This window comes from Diceros bicornis, chromosome 25 (assembly GCF_020826845.1).
Source record: "Diceros bicornis minor isolate mBicDic1 chromosome 25, mDicBic1.mat.cur, whole genome shotgun sequence".
Taxonomy (NCBI): domain Eukaryota; kingdom Metazoa; phylum Chordata; class Mammalia; order Perissodactyla; family Rhinocerotidae; genus Diceros; species Diceros bicornis.
Window position 1 is genome coordinate 22,959,593 of NC_080764.1, and position 17,174 is coordinate 22,976,766.

The 17,174-nt window shown below is 37.1% G+C and overlaps 1 protein-coding gene across 1 annotated transcript in view; it reads left to right on the forward strand.

The window, feature by feature from the left end:
• BLTP3B (bridge-like lipid transfer protein family member 3B) overlaps positions 1-17,174 on the forward strand; it is an 89,429-nt gene that overhangs the window by 14,176 nt on the left and 58,079 nt on the right. The window contains exon 2 of the mRNA XM_058568585.1: positions 15,566-15,728. Coding sequence (XP_058424568.1) covers positions 15,566-15,728 — 163 coding nt within the window. The remainder of the gene's footprint in view (positions 1-15,565; positions 15,729-17,174) is intronic.

Consider the following 17,174-nt stretch of genomic DNA (forward strand, 5'->3'; position numbering starts at 1 on the left):
TTCTAAAGTTATTTGATATTGTTTGCTAGTATGAGGGCTGCTTATGGCTCTACTCAGTTTTTTTACTTGGCTTAAAGTTGCCTCTAATATCTTTAGATGACATATGCAATGGTGTGATTTGCAAAAAGCCATGGTTCAAATATCTTACAAATTCTTATTTCCTTGTATTTTATTAAGTTAACTAGTCCATTCTTTTTTATCAAGAGGTATATTATTATTTTGTTCAGTGTCTCTCAGTCAGGATTTGTCTAATATTTTTCTCATGGTTAGAATGGGGTTATGGGTTTTTGGTAAGAAAACCGCAGAGGTAATGTGCCATTTTTATTATGTCATTTCAAGAGTACATAGTATCAACATGTCTTATTGTTGATGTTGACCTTGATCACTTGGCTGGCATAGTGTTTTTCAGGTTCTCAACTGTAAAGTTACTCTTTTCCGCACTTTCACCCAGTACACTTTGGAAGGAAGTACTATACACAGCCCACACAAAAGGAGTGAGGTGTTATGTTTCACTTCTTTGAGGTTGGAATATCTACATATGTTATTTGGAAATTTTCTGCATGGAAGATTTGTTTATTCTCTTCCTGTTGTTTATTTATTCATTCATGTATTTATATCTGTGTACTGATGTATATTCATTTTATACTTTGGTTTATAATCCAGTAATGTTTTATTGCCCAAATTGTTCCAGCTCTGCCATTGGGAGCTCTTTTTTTTGGCTCCTGTGTCCTTTCACTTGATTTTATTTTTTATGTTGGTCCTGATATTCTGTAAGCTTGCTAAACTCATTTATTAGTTCTGGTAGCTTTTTTTTTTTAAGATTCTGTAGGATTTTCTACATAGATGATCATATCGTCTGGGAAAAAAGACAGTTTTTACTTCTTTTCTGAACTGAATGCTTTGGTTTTTTTTTTTTTCTTATTGTGTTGTCTAGAACCTCCAATACAGTATTGAATAGAAGTGGTGAGAGCAGGCATCCTTGCTTTGTCTTAGGGGAAAAGCATTTTAGTCTTTCATCATTAAGTGTGATTTTAGCTGTAGGGTTTTTGTAGATGTCCATTATAGTTTTGGGGAAGTTCTCTTCTGTTGCTAGTTTGTTGAGAGGTATTTTTCCATGCATGGTGTTGACTTTTGTCAAATACTTTTTTATGCCCCTATTGAGATCATGATGTGATTTTACTTTTAATGTGGTGAATTACATTAGTTGATTTTAGAATGTTAAACCAACCTTCATTCCTGGATAATACTTGGTCGTGACATATTATACTTATATATTGTTAAACTGTGGGTCATAGCGTGCCTTGTTAAATCAGTATGGTAGGTTATGATCACCATTATAAAAGAATGAAATAGGATCGAAAATATCTGACTATATTAAACTATTGCTTCATGAAATTTTTGTTTCAGTTGTGTGTGTGTATTTACTAGATTTTAATGTAAAGTGTAATTCTTGGTAGTTCATGTTAAAAATTTTGAAAATAACTAATTCAGTTTTTGAGCTTGAAGATTAAAGGAGGTACAACTGAGGTGAAAAAAATGGTATTGAGTAAGGGAGAAAATGAGGAAATATGGGTTTCTTTAGAAAAGCCTCATCTGTTTCTTAGTTTTCTTTTTTTTTTGTGAGGAGATCAGCCCCGTGCTAACATCCGCCAATCCTCCTCTTTTTTTGCTGAGGAAGATGGCCCTGGGCTAACATCTGTGCCCATCTTCCTCCACTTTATATGGGACGCCGCCACAGCATGGCTTGCCAAGCAGTGCGTGGGTGCGCGCCCGGGATCCGAACCAGCGAACCCTGGGCCGCCGCAGCGGAGCGCGCGCACTTAACCGCTTGCGCCACCGGGCCGGCCCCCTGTTTCTTAGTTTTGATTGAAGGGATCTTTATGGCTGCATGATTGTCTTGACATGAGTACAGCCAGCCATGTTTGGCTGCTCCATTGACCTACAGCCACTAGCACAAAAAGAAATATAAAAGCTGCTTTCTGCATGGTGGGAACTGGCACTTCTCCCACGGAGATAGTTGCAATGTGTAAAAATTTCAAGGCCCTTTGGGGGCCGCAGCCTGGGGCACTGGCCGTCTCTGCCGGGCTGGGACGATAACCAGGGTAAACAATGCACATACACAACTGCCGGGCTGGGATGATAGCCAGGAGGCTCAGTGCACGTATGCCACTGATAACCATTTGTGCATGGGAACACTAAATGCTTGCTCTGTAGACTCTGTAACTGCTTATATAAACTGCTGGAAACCGAGGCCTGGTGAGAGTCTCACCTGTGGAGGGGATGCCCGGCCCAGGACCTCTGATGATCGGATTCCCACCCAGCCGTGTCACTTGAAGGGACTCTCCCCGGCAGTGGGGCGTGGATGTTGTGAGTAACTGATCTGAGGTGTTCTCTTTTTGGTCAACCTGGTGTTTCTCTTTCCGGTTGATTTGTGTCATTTCCCTTCAGTCAATGTGGATGTTTTCCCTTTCCAGTCGATCTGATGTTTTTCCCTCTCATTATATGACCTATTCGAATCTGCTGCTATCTCAGCCGATGTGGATGTTTTCCCTTTCCAGTCAAGCTGATGTTTTCCCCTCTTAATATTTGACCTATTCGAATCTGTTTGCGGACTGTCGCCTTTACTATCCTCTAGATAATAAAATATACCTTTAGTCCATTTGTTTGGAGTGGAAAGTTTCTTTTACATCTCCGATTGAATCCTCGAACCTCTCATAACAATGATGAAGCCCATGGACTGTGAGGATGTAATTAGTTGCAGATTAATAACTTAATGTTCCTAGCCAAAGGACTTGGCAGTCTATCAGATTTTAGAATGTCTCTCTAAGAACATCCTCTATTGTAAGACTTTAACATGTAGTCTTAAAGTACTTTTCTCTTCTAGAAATATTGTTTTGAATAAAATCAACCAGAAGCTGTTAAATTTGCTTACACAAAGATATGGGTTCTTGTAATATGTCTTCATATGTAGTGAGAATTTAATCCCTGTAGGGGCACACAGTCTTGAGGTACTAGCTAGTGATTTCAATTACTAGTTCATTTCAAGGGTTAGAGTTGGGCCCAATTGGGGAGAATGGAACAATGATGGAGGAAGAATCTTTATGGTACCTTTAAGTTCTAAAATGTTGGATCTGTGTTTCTCTCTCAGTCATACTCCTTTATTATTTGTCAGCTTGGTCCTAAGGTAGTGCTTTAGTTTCAATTTTCTGAAGGAAGGAATCTAATTAAGCAGCATAGATGCCTTGTGAACCTATAGATCAATCAGCTGTAACCAAGGAAGTATGTTCAAGTGTCTCAATGTGCATCTTTCCCATATGTTTATAGCCTTTCTCTGGGCAGGTGGAATCACTGGTAGCTGGGCAGCCACCCTAAGAGGTGTTTGTTTATTAATAACAAGTTAATTAAATTAAGTAACAGCAATGTTAAAAATCAAACTACGGGGCTGGCCCGGTGGCTTAGCGGTTAAGTGCACATGCTCCGCTACTGGTGGCCTGGGTTCGGATCCCAGGCGCGCACCTACGCACTGCTTCTCTGGCCGTGCTGAGGCCACGTCCCACGTACAGCAACTAGCAGGATGTGCAATTATGGCATACAACTATCTACTGGGGCTTTGGGGAAAAAAAAGGAGGAGGATTGGCAATAGATGTTAGCTCAGAGCCGGTCTTCCTCAGCAAAAAGAGGAGGATTAGCATGGATGTTAGCTCAGGGCTGATCTTCCTCACCAAAAAAAAAAAAAAAAAAAAATCAAACTATGTTATTGAAAGAATTTATTTTCCAGATGGTTAAAATTAATCCTTTTTCTTTAAGGCAATAGTTCTTAGCCTTATTGGTGTCCAAAACCCACCTTTGAAAATATGATAAAATATCTTGGACCTCTTGAAGCCCATTCAAGCACTTAAGATTGAGTGCCTACTTTAAGTTTTTTAATTAAACAATTTAGCATGCATTGTTAAATTCCATGTAAAATTTAGTTTTTCGTGCTGTAGCATGAAATATCATAGAATGGGAATGATTATTTCTAATTACAACTTTTATTTGACAAAATATTAATCAAGTCGCAGAGCCAGTTCTTAAGTTTAGAAGAATAGTAGGCTTTGATGTGAGTCTCTAACAACATGTACAATAATAGAAACCGTAAATAATTTCAGGACAACATGAATAATTCAAGAAATGCATATTTGCTGATGAGGCTTTTAAAAGAATGTCCCAGGGGTTCATTATATGAATGCAAAGAGCTAAGTGTGGAAGAACGTAGGGAAGTAGGTCAGAAAAGGATTTAAAAACTATGTTTTAAGATTCTATGATTCTACCCCCAAATATTATATTTAACCTGGAGAAGATTCATTTCACAAATATGTTTCAGGTTTCTTTAGCAAATAAAACAGCTGTATGATCTTTGTTTTTATGATATAGCTGTAAAATGAATCTGATGGAAGTTCAAATAAATCATGACTAAAATTTATAGTAACATCAGATATAAAATTTATACCTTTCTGATTTATGGTCTACTGCATACTTAGTGTTTTATCAAGCCAAATTTTTTTTTTTAATTTTTTTTGTGAGGAAGATCAGCACTGAGCTAACAGCCATGCTAATCCTCCTCTTTTTGCTGAGGAAGACCGGCTCTGAGCTAACATCTATTGCCAATCCTCCTTTTTTTTTGCCCCCCAAAGCCCCAGTAGATAGTTGTATGTCATAGTTGCACATCCTTCTAGTTGCTGTATGTGGGACGCGGCCTCAGCATGGCCAGAGAAGTGGTGCGTCAGTGCGCACCCGGGATCCAAACCCCGGGCCGCCAGTAGCGGAGTGCGTACACTTAACCACTAAGCCACAGGGCCGGCCTGCCAAATTTTTCTTTTAGAAAGTTTTGATCACTGGTTATGTAATGTCTTTGTATTGTTCCTATATTCCTATTTAACCTGTATCTTAATAATAACTAATACTAACTGAGTTTTCCTATGTGTTAGAGATAATTCCTAGCATTTCCTGTGTTGTAACTCAGTTAATCCTCAAAACAGCCCCATGAGGCTGATACTATTATTATCCCCATTTTACAGATGAGGAAACTGAGGTATAGAGAAGTTAAATGGTAAGTGGCATTTTTCTTCTTGTAGAGCTGGGATTCATGCATTTATGCTGTGTTCCCTTAAGCAAATTATAAATCTGATTTATAGACTGACTTTCTTTGTTTTTCCCTAAATGTTTACTTAGCACAGTGCTTTGCATATAATTTAGATTCTAATAATTATGTATTGATTGTAAAATGTATAATCTAAATCAAACCCATTCTTTCCATTTGCTTGGAAATTTTATTTCTCTAGTTAGTTAGCTATTTTTGTTGTTAATACTGAAAAAACTAGTACATTTATTTTCATGTGTATGTGTAATTAAAGAAGATTTTGGATAAAATGGAAGCCTGTTTCCATATTTAAGTATGTTCTTAAATTGTTACGTTGTTTAAAATATAAAGTTAACCAACAAACTATATACAGTCACATTAAAATTGATTTCATATGCTACTAATGTTAGAATAAAGGACGTGTTTATTTTATTTATTTATTTATTTATTTTTGTTTATTTTTTTTGTGAGGAAGATCAGCCCTGAGCTAATATCTGCGCTAATCCTCCTCTTTTTGCTGAGGAAGACCGGCTCTGAGCTAACATCTATTGCCAATCCTCCTCCTTTTTTCCCCCAAAGCCCCAGTAGATAGTTGTATGTCATAGTTGCACATCCTTCTAGTTACTGTATGTGGGATGCAGCCTCAGCATGGCCGGAGAAACGGTGCCTTGGTGCACGCCCGGGATCCGAACCCGGACCGCCAGTAGCGGAGCACGCGCACTTAACCGCTAAGCCATGGGGCAGGCCCAGGACGTGTTTATTTTAAAATAAACCTCTTTGCATGCCATAATGTACATAGTAATGAAACATTAATGTGTGTTCTGAATTTTAAAAATAAAAAAATCAGTAAGAGTTGTGCCATTTTTATCTTTATTATGTGGCATGACTTTTTTCTGTGCAGTTGTTATGACTAACATATTCAGGTCAATCAGCTTTCTCTTTTATCCTCATTTTGAGTCTTTGCTAACATATCTACTTTGGTGTTATATAAATTTTATGCTTCCATTCTAACATCCCCCATCTCCACCAAATAAATAATTATTCAGAAGTTTAATTTGTTGACCTAGATTTCTACCATTTAAAGTTCAACTTTAAAATGTTTAACTTTTTAGAGCTTTAAATGATTCTTTAGTGAGCTGAAATGATTTATTTCAGATAACAATTTATTCCCTTTAGGATCAGGCCCAGTATTATAACCCTGCTCAATTGTAATATTTAGTAGAGTAGTACAATTATTTGGGGACTTCAAATGTCAGTTTAGTCCAAAGAGCCTGCAGCAACACTTGGAAAAAACATAGGTAGACACATAGCTCTTCCAAGCCTTAAGGCTCTTTTGTGAGTATTCTTCCCTTTGTTTGCCAGGTATACACTTAATGAAAGTCTGCTTTTCCTATATCAATTAAATTATGACAAATGTGGCTGAAGAACCATTTTCCTGTTTTTGGAAGGAGTATAATTATATTAATAAATGATGGGGAAACATTTGTGTAAACTGAAATATATGTAAATTAAAGCCTAATATATGAATAATAGAAGATAAATAATTTGATATATACACTGCCTACGCAATATAACAAACCAGCTTTCTAATAGCTGTGGATGTGACAGTTAGCAATGTATCTGCAGCTTTCTATTTAAAATAGTTTAGTAGATAAGCGATATTGATATAAGATGTGTTCAAGATTAGCTGCATAGCTCGGCCATTTCAAAGTTCTATTTGGATAAGCATAAACTTTTTTTTTTCCTTTTTTTTGCTGAGTATATAATAAATTATTATTGATTTTGTACAACTTTAGTTTGTCTCTGACTATGTTTTTCTTTTACTTGTTTTCAATTATTTTATTGAGGTTGTAATGGTTTACAACATTGTATAATTTCAGGTGTACATTATTTTCAGTTTCTGTATAGACTGCATTGTGCTCACCACCAATAGTCTACTTTTTATCTGTCACCATATATATGTGCCTCTTTACTGCTTTTGCCCACCCCCCAATTGCCTTCCCCTATGATGATCACTAATATGTTCTCTTTATCCATGTATTTGTTTATCTTCCATGTATGAGTGAAATCATGCGGTATTTGTCTTTCTCTGTCTGGCTTATTTTGCTTACCATCATACCCTCAAGGTCCATCGATGTTGTTGCAAATGGGACTATTTTGTGTTTTTTTATGGCTGAGTAGTATTCCATTGCATGTATATATCACATCTTTATCCGTTCATCAGTTGATGGGCAGTTGGGTTGCATCCACGTCTTGGCTATGGTGAATAATGCTGCAATGAAGATAGGGGTGCATAAGTCTCTTTAAATTGTTGATTTCAAGTACTTTGGGTAAATACCCAGTAGTGGGATATCCGGATCGTATGGTATTTCTATTTTTAAATTTTTGGGACATCTTCATACTGTTTTCCATAGTGACTGCACCAGTTTGCATTCCCACCAACAGTGTATGAGGGTTCCCTTTTCTCCACATCCTCTCCAACATTTGTTATTTTTCGTCTTGTTAATTACAGCCATTCTAACAGGTGTAAGGTGATGTCTTTTCCCTAATAATTAATGATGTTGAACATCTTTTCATGTGCCTGTTGGCCATCTGTATATCTTCTTTGACAAATGTCTGTTCATAGTCTCTGCCCATTTTTTGATTGGGTTGTTTGTTTTTATGTTGTTAAGTTGTATGAGTTCTTTATATATTTTGGAAATAAAACCCTTGTCAGATATGTGATTTGCAAATATTTTCTCCTAGTTGGTGGGTTGTCTTTTTGTTTTCTTCCTGGTTTTGTTTGCCTTGCAAAAGCTCTTTAGTCTGATGTAGTCCCATTTGTTTATTTTTTCTTTTGTTTCCCATGCCTGAGTAGACATGGTATTCGAAAAGATGCTGCTAAGACCAGTGTCAGAGAGTGTACTGCCTATATTTTTTTCTGGGAGTTTTATGGTTTCAGGTCTTACCTTCAAGTCTTTAATCCATTTTGAGTTAATTTTTGTATATAGTGTAAGATAATGGTCTACTTTCATTCTTTTGCATGTGGTTGTCCAGTTTTCCCAGCACCGTTTATTGAAGAGACTTCCCTTTCTCTGTTGTATGTTCTTGGCTCCTTTGTCAAAGATTAGCTGTCCACAGATGTGTGGTTTTATTTCTGGGCTTTCAATTCTGTTCCATTGATCTGTGTGTCTGTTTTTGTACCAGTACCATGCTGTTTTGATTACTATAGCTTTGTAGTATATTTTGAAGTCAGGGATTGTGATACCTCCAGCTTTGTTCTTTTTTTCAGGACTGCTTTAGCTATTTGGTGACTTTTGTTGTTCCATATAAATTTTAGGATTCTTTGTTCTATTTCCATGAAGAATGTCATTGGGATTCTGATTGGTATTACATTGAATCTGTAGATTGCTTTAGGTAATATGGACATTTTAACTATTCTTCCAATCCATGTGCATGGAATATCTTTCCATTTCTTTATGTCATCTTCAATTTCTTTCAATAAAGTCAACATCACAGTTTTTAGTATATAGGTCTTTCACCTCCTGGTTAAATTTGTTCCTAGATATTTTATTTTTTTGTTGTGATTTTAAATGGGATTGTATTCTTGAGTTCTCTTTCTGTTAGTTCTTTATTAGTATATAGAAATGCAACTGATTTTTGTAAGTTGATTTTGTACGCTGCAACTTTGCTGTAGTTGTTGATTATTTCTAATAGTTTTCTGGTGGATTCTTTAGGGTTTTCTATGTATAGGATCATGTCATCTGCAAACAGAGTGAATTTCACTTCTTCCTTTCCAATTTGGATCCCTTTTATTTCTTTTTATTGCCTAATTGCTCTGGCCAGAACCTCCAGTAATATGTTGAATAGGAGTGACAAGAGTGGACACCCTTGTCTTATTCCCGTTCTCAGAAGGATGGCTGTCAGTTTTTCCCTGTTGAGTATGATGTTGGCTATGGGTTTGTCATATATGGCCTATATTACGTTGAGGTACTTTCCTTCTATACCTGTTTTATTGAGAGTTTTTATCATAAATGGATGTTGGATCTTGTCAAATGGTTTCTCTGCATCTGTTGAGCTGATCATGTGATTTTTATTCCTCATTTTGTTAATGTGGTGTGTCACATTGATTGCTTTGCAGATGTTGAACCATCCTTGCATCCCTGGTATAAATCCCACTTGATCATGGTGTATGATCCTTTTAATGTATTGCTGTATTAGATTTGCTAATATTTTGTTGAGGATTTTTTCATCAATGTTCATCAGTAATATTAGCCTATAATTTTCCTTCTTTGTGTTGTCTCTGTCTGGTTTTGGTGCCAGGGTGATGTTGGCCTATAGACCAGGTTAGGAAGTATTCTGTCTTCCTCAATTTTTTGCAATAGTTTGAGAAGGATAGTTATTAAATCTTCAAATGTCTGGTAGAATTCTCCAGAGAAGCCATCTGGTCCTGGACTTTTGTTTTTTGGGAGGTTTTTGATTACTGTTTCAATCTCTTTAATTGTGATCGATCTGTTCAGATTCTCTGTTTCTTCTTGGTTCAGTTTTGGAAGGTTGTGTGAGTCTAAGAATTTATTAATTTCTTCTAGATTATCCGATTTGTTGGCATATAGTTTTTCATAGTATTCTTTTATAATCCTTTGTATTTCTGTGGTATGTGTTGTAATTTCTCCTCTTTCATTTCTAATTTTATTTATTTGAGCGTTCTCTCTTTTTTTCTTAGTGAGTCTGGCTAAGGGTTTGTCAATTTTGTTTATCTTCTCAAAGAACCAGCTCTTAGTTTCATTGATCCTGTCTACTATTTTTTTGGTCTCTGTTTCCTTTATTTCTGCTCTAATTTTTATTATTTCTCTACTTCTGCTGACTTTGGGCTTTGTTTGTTCTTGTTCTAGTTCTGTTAGGTGTAGTTTAACATTATGTATTTGAGATTTTTCTTGTTTGTTGAGGTGGGTTTGTAATGCTATGAGTTTCCCTCTTAGAACCATTTTTGCTGCATCCCATAAGAGTTGGTATGATGTATTTTCATTTTCATTTGGCTCCAGTTATTTTTTGATTTCTCCATTGATTTCTTCATTGATCCAATGGTTATTCACTAGCATGTTGTTTAGTCTCCACAGATTTGTGACTTTCACAGCTTTTTTCTTGTAGTTGATTTCTAATTTCATAGCACTGTGGTCGGAAAAGATGCTTGATATAATTTCAGTCTTCTTAAATTTATTGAGGCTTGCCTTGTTTCCCAGCACATGGTCTGTCTTTGAGAATGTTCCATGTGCACTTGAGAAGAATGTGTATTCTGCTGTTTTTGGATGGAATGTTCTATGTATACCTGTTATTCTCTTCTGCCTTGCTGAACTTAATATTTTTTCGCTTTCAGTGACTTTTTCTGGTTTTACTGTTATGTGCCTTGGAGAAAGTCTTTTTGCATTGGTGTAATTAGGAGTTCTGTTGGGTTCATATACTTGTAAGTCTAGTTACTTCCCCAGGTTTGGGAAGTTCTCAGCTATTATTTCTTTGAACAAGCTCTCTGCTCCTTTCTCCCCCTCTTCTCCCTCTGGAATACCTGTAATCCTTATGTTGTATTTCCTAATTGAACCAGATATTTCTCAAAGAATTTCTTCATTTTTTTAAAGTTTTGTTTCTCTCTTCTCCACCTGAAGCATTTCTGTTTTTCTGTTCTCTAAATTACTAATTCTCTTCTTCATAACGTCAGCTCTGTTTTTTAAGGTTTCTAGATTGTTTTTTATCTCATTTTTTTAATCTCAGTTTTTTATCATCGTATCTCCAGAATTTCTGGGTTTCTTTAGAGTTTCAATCTCTTTTGTGAAGAGTTCCTTCCGCTTGTTAATTTTATTCCTGAGTTCGTTGAACTTGTCTTTCTGAGTTTTCTTGTAACTCATTGAATTTCTTTATGACAGCTATTTTGAATTCTCTGTCATTTAGATTATAAATTTCTGTGACTTCAGGATTGGTTTCTGGAGATTTGTCATTTCCCTTCTGTTCTGAAGTGTTAATGGTGTTTGATGAAGTGATCCTTTGCTGGCGCGTAGTGGTCGCAGATTCCACCTTCCACCACTAGGGGTGGGGGCAGGAGCTGTATTTTCTGAACCCACTGTGTTTGCTGGAAGTTGTGACGATAGAGCTTGTCTACATTTGCCCACCAGCTCCAGCCACTTGGCAGGTCACACATGCATGTGCAGGCACTCGTGCAGATCTGCTGCTTTGGCCAGGGATGGGCCAAGCCAGTGTGCTAGGCAGAGGTGGTAGAAGCTTTCTTTCACACACGTGCCCACTCTGTACTCATGGCTGGTTTGCCTGGGCTGCTGTACTTTGTGAGGGCGCCCACACAGTGGCTGAGCCATAGCACCCCGTGTGGAGCGTTCCCATAGACTGGCTTGCCACTCCAAAAGCAAAAGTGTTTGCTCGCAGGCCTTCCTGCTCCCCCACCTCCTCTTACTGTCACACACTGGCTACTGTGGGAGGACCCGCGACCTAGATCACTGCTGTTGGGGAGGGGAAGGGAATTTACTCACCTCCTTTTACTGCTTCCTGGGGATCCAGTACCCCCACCTTCAGATATATGGCTGCATGGATCTTTCAGACATCCTGTTGTGCTTTGTAGGGAATCCTCAGTTGGTTAATGAATGTCTGTTTGGTTGTAACTTAGTCGGGGAGAGACTAAGGGAACAGCTCACTCTGTTATGATGCTGACGTCACCCAAGCATGAACTTTTGATATTGCTCCAGTTGAAACTGTAATCATTGCATTCATAATTTAATCTAAACAGAAAAAGGGAAGGAGAAAGAGAACTCTTAATTGGATGTCTGTTTTATACCAGATGCTTTACATATTATCTTTTTCTTTCTTTTTTTTTTTGTGAGGAGATCAGCCCTGTGCTAACATCTGCCACTCCTCCTCTTTTTTTGCTGAGGAAGATTGGCCCTGGGCTAACATCCGTGCCCATCTTCCTCCACTTTATATGGGATGCCGCCACAGCACGGCTTACCAAGCAGTGCTTCGGTGCGCGCCCGGGATGCAAACCCACGAACCCCAGGCTGCCACAGCAGAGCACGCACACTTAACCGCTTGTGCCACTGGGCCGACCCCTACATATTATCTTTAATCCTCGCTAAAATGTTTTGAGGTTGGTATTTTTTCCACCACACCATTTTACAGATGAGCAAATTGAGGCAGAGATGTATCGTAATAAGTGGCTAAACTAGAATTCAAACCTGTTTGTCTGACTTGAACACCCATGGTCTTTGCAGATGTTGTCCCTTTGGTATGAACTAAATTAAAGATAGAATTTCTTGTGAATGATATATATTTTAATCTTTCCATCTTTCACTTTTACTCCTTCCAGGCCTATCTTTTTTGGGTTTCTGTTGAACTTTTGTCTTTGTAAATATTTGCTCCTTATAGAACACTTAAACATACAGAAAAATATAAAGATGAAATAAATCTAAAATATCACCACCCATAGGTACTCTTGATATTTGAGATTTTATAATGCAGTTTTTACATAGTTGAAATCACAGAGTATAATTTCTGAACCTTGAATTTTCACCAGACATTATAATATAAGCATTGTTTTATATGATTGGCAGCACATATTACCTGATATGTATGTAACATAATGTATCCTAATTAAAGGAATTCCCCTTTGGACATTTAGGTGCTTTCACTTTTTCCCTTTGTAAATATCATTGAGATAAACATTATTGTACATACCCTGTCAAGATTGTGTGATTTCTGGGGTCGGCCCGGTGGCACAAGTGGTTAAGTGCGTGCGCTCCACTGCGGCAGCCTGGGGTTTGCGGGTTCGGATCCTGGGCACGCACCAACATGCTGCTTGTCAAGCCATGCTGTGGCGGTGTCCCATATAAAGCAGAGGAAGATAGGCACGGATGTTAGCGTAGGGCCAATCATCCTAAGCAAAAAAGAGGAAGATTGGCATCGGATGTTAGCTCAGGGCTGATCTTCCTCACAAAAAAAAAAAAAAAAGATTGTGTGATTTCTCTACCTACCACACCTCTTCCCCATGTATGCACACACATTCCGTCCTACCCAACACTGAGGATATATAGTCAAATATTGTGTTCATGAGTTACTCAGATTTGTCTTTGTCCATCTATCCTGTCTGTTCTTCCTTCTTGTCTTCCCCTTGAGTATGATTACAGTATTTTTGAAGTACACTTAAGCTCATTTGTTTCAGTTTGCTTTCAGTTTTAGGTATTTTCCCTCTTCTCATTCTTTCTCATTTAATTTTATTTTTTACATATGTGGAGTATTAACATGCTTTCCAAAGTCAGCTGTACACAAGTCCAAGGCCTCGTGTAATGAGTCCCCTCTTCGTCCTTCCAAATTTATCTTCTCTCCTGGCCCTCCTGCTACATTCTAGATGCTTATCTTTTTTCAGTTTTATTTTATTCCATGCTCGCTCCTACCTCAGAACTTTTATATGTTTTATTCCCTCTGCTTGGAATACTCTTTCTTTCCCTGTCCCTTTCTTTTCCTTGCCTAGTTAACTTCTACTACTATCCTTTATTTATTTATCTTTTTTAATGATAATGCTGGTTACTCTTTTTTTTTTTAATTTTTTATTTATTTATTTTTTTTCCCCAAAGCCCCAGTAGATAGTTGTATGTCACAGCTGCACATCCTTCTAGTTGCTGTATGTGGGACGCGGCCTCAGCATGGCCGGAGAAGCGGTGCGTCGGTGGGCGCCCGGGATCCGAACCCAGGCCGCCAGCAGCGGAGTGCGCGCACTTAACCCCTAAGCCACGGGGCCGGCCCTACTACTATCCTTTAGATATTAGCTCAAAAGTCCCTGTTTCAAAGACACTCTGGATTAAGGTCCCCTACTGTATTCTCTCTTAGTCATACTATTTGATCTTCTGTCTTTACCAGCTAAACTGAAAACTGCACAAAGGCAGGGACCTTGAGTGTACTGCTTGCCAGTGTATGTGTCTGAATAGTGAATCCTCAATAAGTACTTATTGAATGCTCTCTTCTACCTGCAATATTCTGCTTTGAGGAAGTGACAGGTCATTCCTATATGATTAGGAGTGGTAGTCTATCAGGAAACTTCGTAGCATTAAACCAAACATGATTGGTGCTAAATATAATACAACCCAGCATCCTTGGTCAAGTATGGGCTAAACATGAACTTCGTATTTCTCAGTTGACATTCTGTGAGAAGATATAATCCAAATAAAATCTGACTCAAGAAATTTTGGTTTAAGTCAATGGAAAAGCATGTGTATATTGATTGATATTCTTGTTGATACATAGGTCATATAAATAACCCAGTACATTTTGTTATTTTAATATTTAATTTTAAAAAACGATTAAAAGACTGGCTAATAGCTCTTTTGTTAGCCAGTAGTTAATATTATCAGTAGTTTCACTTTTGAAAAAGCACTTGCTGGGTAAAGTTAGCAATTTTTCATTTTTTAGTCTCATTTTTAAGGATTAAATGAAGTAACATATATGAAAGTACTTTGAAGTACATGTGTAATTTATTATTATTATTACTGTTATCATCATTATTAGTTGTGACACTGGGCAAATAAGTTAGTTTCTCATTATGTTAAGTTTTCTGAAAAGTGGATATAAAAATAGTATTGACCCTAATGTGGGTTATCATGAGAATTAGATGAAGTGGTAGTGCATCCATGCAAAGAGCCTGGTACACAGTAAACCCTTGGAAAATATTCTCTATTATTTTAACTATTATTAGTTCCAGTAATTCAGGGTCGTGAATATTTGGTATTTTTAAGAGTCTTATGTAGAAGACACCAAAATCGGCTCCTAAATAGAGTTGCATAATCTCCTTCCTCAGAGACCTTTTAGGACAAGATATTTGTAGTATAATTTATTCCTGCAATTATCTGCATCAGTTTCTAAAGCTGGGAATCACTGGATGATTCTAAAAGGAGTACTGAGGTCCTTTGATCATCATTCTTTGGGAAGATGAATAGCAGCGGTGGCTGCTGCTGCTACTGCTACTTCTAAAGGGTCCCCTCATTCTCTTACCTTCCTTGTAGGTTGGTTAGTAGAATAGGAGTATCCCCTTCTGTGTTGTAGTCTATGGTGAAGTGAACAAAATGTGATAATGGATGGCTTTGAGCCATCCCCACTGCCTTGCATAGTGCCTGGAAAATAGTGGTTACTCCCTAAATATTCATAAATTTGAAAGGCAGTAAGAACCAGAGCTTGATGGTATATGGGAATATGATATTCAAGTGTATGCCAAAAACAGTGTAGGCTTTGTGTAAGAGGGTTATGGACAAGAGAGACCAATAGCAAAACTACATTGAAAAATGTGGATTAAAGTAGAGCCTATCACTGCTGTTTTGTGTTGCTTCGTGCTGCCATTACACCTTTAATGCTCTGTATATTCGCAAGAATGACTCTGGGGTATAGTGACTGACACTAAAATAAATGTCAACGTGTATTCTCTTTCAGATTTACCAAAAATTTATCTCCTGACAAGATAAATCTAAGTACCCTTAAAGGAGAAGGTGAACTGAAGAATTTGGAGTTGGATGAAGAGGTGCTCCAGAATATGTTGGATTTGCCAACATGGCTTGCTATCAACAAAGTTTTTTGTAATAAAGCATCTATTAGGGTGAGACTTTGATATCTGTGGAAGGCATTTTCTGTTTTCATTTTTTAATTTCATCCCTATATTTTATAATATTTTGTTTTACATAATTCTGTGAAGAAGCAGCATTGTTATTGACATAATTTAAAAAGACAGATACCTTTGTCTAAATAATTACATGAATGTGTGCCTTGTGAATTTAATTGAAGTCATATATATTAATTATTAATTTGTTAATAAATTATTAATTTATAGGTTTTAACTTTTGCTTAAAATTTAATGTTATTAACATTTAAATAAAATTATTGATCGTTTATTAATAAAATAATTTTAAATTTGGCACATATTCAAAGATATTTTTTCATAGGATTTGTTGTCAAATGAGGCAATGTAAATTTGTAAGTAAACAGTTTATTTCAAACGAAGACATAAGGACTGATAAGTTATCTTATTCTGTACATTATGCTTTTATTTGAAATTTTATCCCTTTTCCTCATTTGTTTCTTCCTTATTTTGAGGTTTTTAAAGTTTTCTTTGGGCCGGCCCCGTGGCTTAGTGGTTAGGTGTGCGTGTTCCGCTGCTGGCGGCCCGGTTCGGATCCCAGGCGCGCACCTATACAATGCTTCTCCGGCCATGCTGAGGCTGCGTTCCACATGCAGCAGCTAGAAGAATGTGCAGCTATGACATACAACTATCCACTGGAGCTTTGGGGGGAAAATAAATAAATAAATAAAATCTTAAAAAAAAAAATAAAGTTTTATTATTATTATTCCTACTTAATTAAAACTTATTCCTACTTATCTTTGGCTCTAATTGTATGTCATATCACTTCCTGCTCTTAAAGACTAGGCTTAGTTTCAGAGTCTGCTCAGTAAAAATACTGCATGCTATTATGTTTTATAAGATTAAAATTAGGTTCCAAAGAAAAGATTGTAGAAACGTTTCTATATCTTTTGATGGTCACCTTTAATTTTTGTTTTATCCTTCATAAACCCAAATATCTGCAAAGACATGACATTTTTAGTGCGGGTTATATTTGAACATTTATTTGATGTTGCCTGCATTTTACATTAATGACCTCACTTTTATATTTGTCTTGAGTATCTACAGAAAGATTGGTCAGAATTGTAGGATTTGAAAAATTGTTAAATGCACAAAACACTGGTTATGCTTTGCTGGGAAGTCTCAGTTTAAATTATGAAATTAAAATCTGTTTTAAGGACTGGGAAAAAAAGATATTTAAGAGAACCTGAAATTCTTACTTAAAAGGTGACTAAGAAAATATGACTAGGGGCTGGCCTGGTGGCATAGTGGTTAAGTTTGCACACTCCGCTTCGGCGACCCCCGGTTCACCGGTTCGGATCCTAGGTGCAGACCTACGTACCGCTCATCAAGCCATGCTGTGGCAGGCGTCATACATATAAAATAGAGGAAGCTGGGCACAGATGTTAGCTCAGGGCCAACCTTATT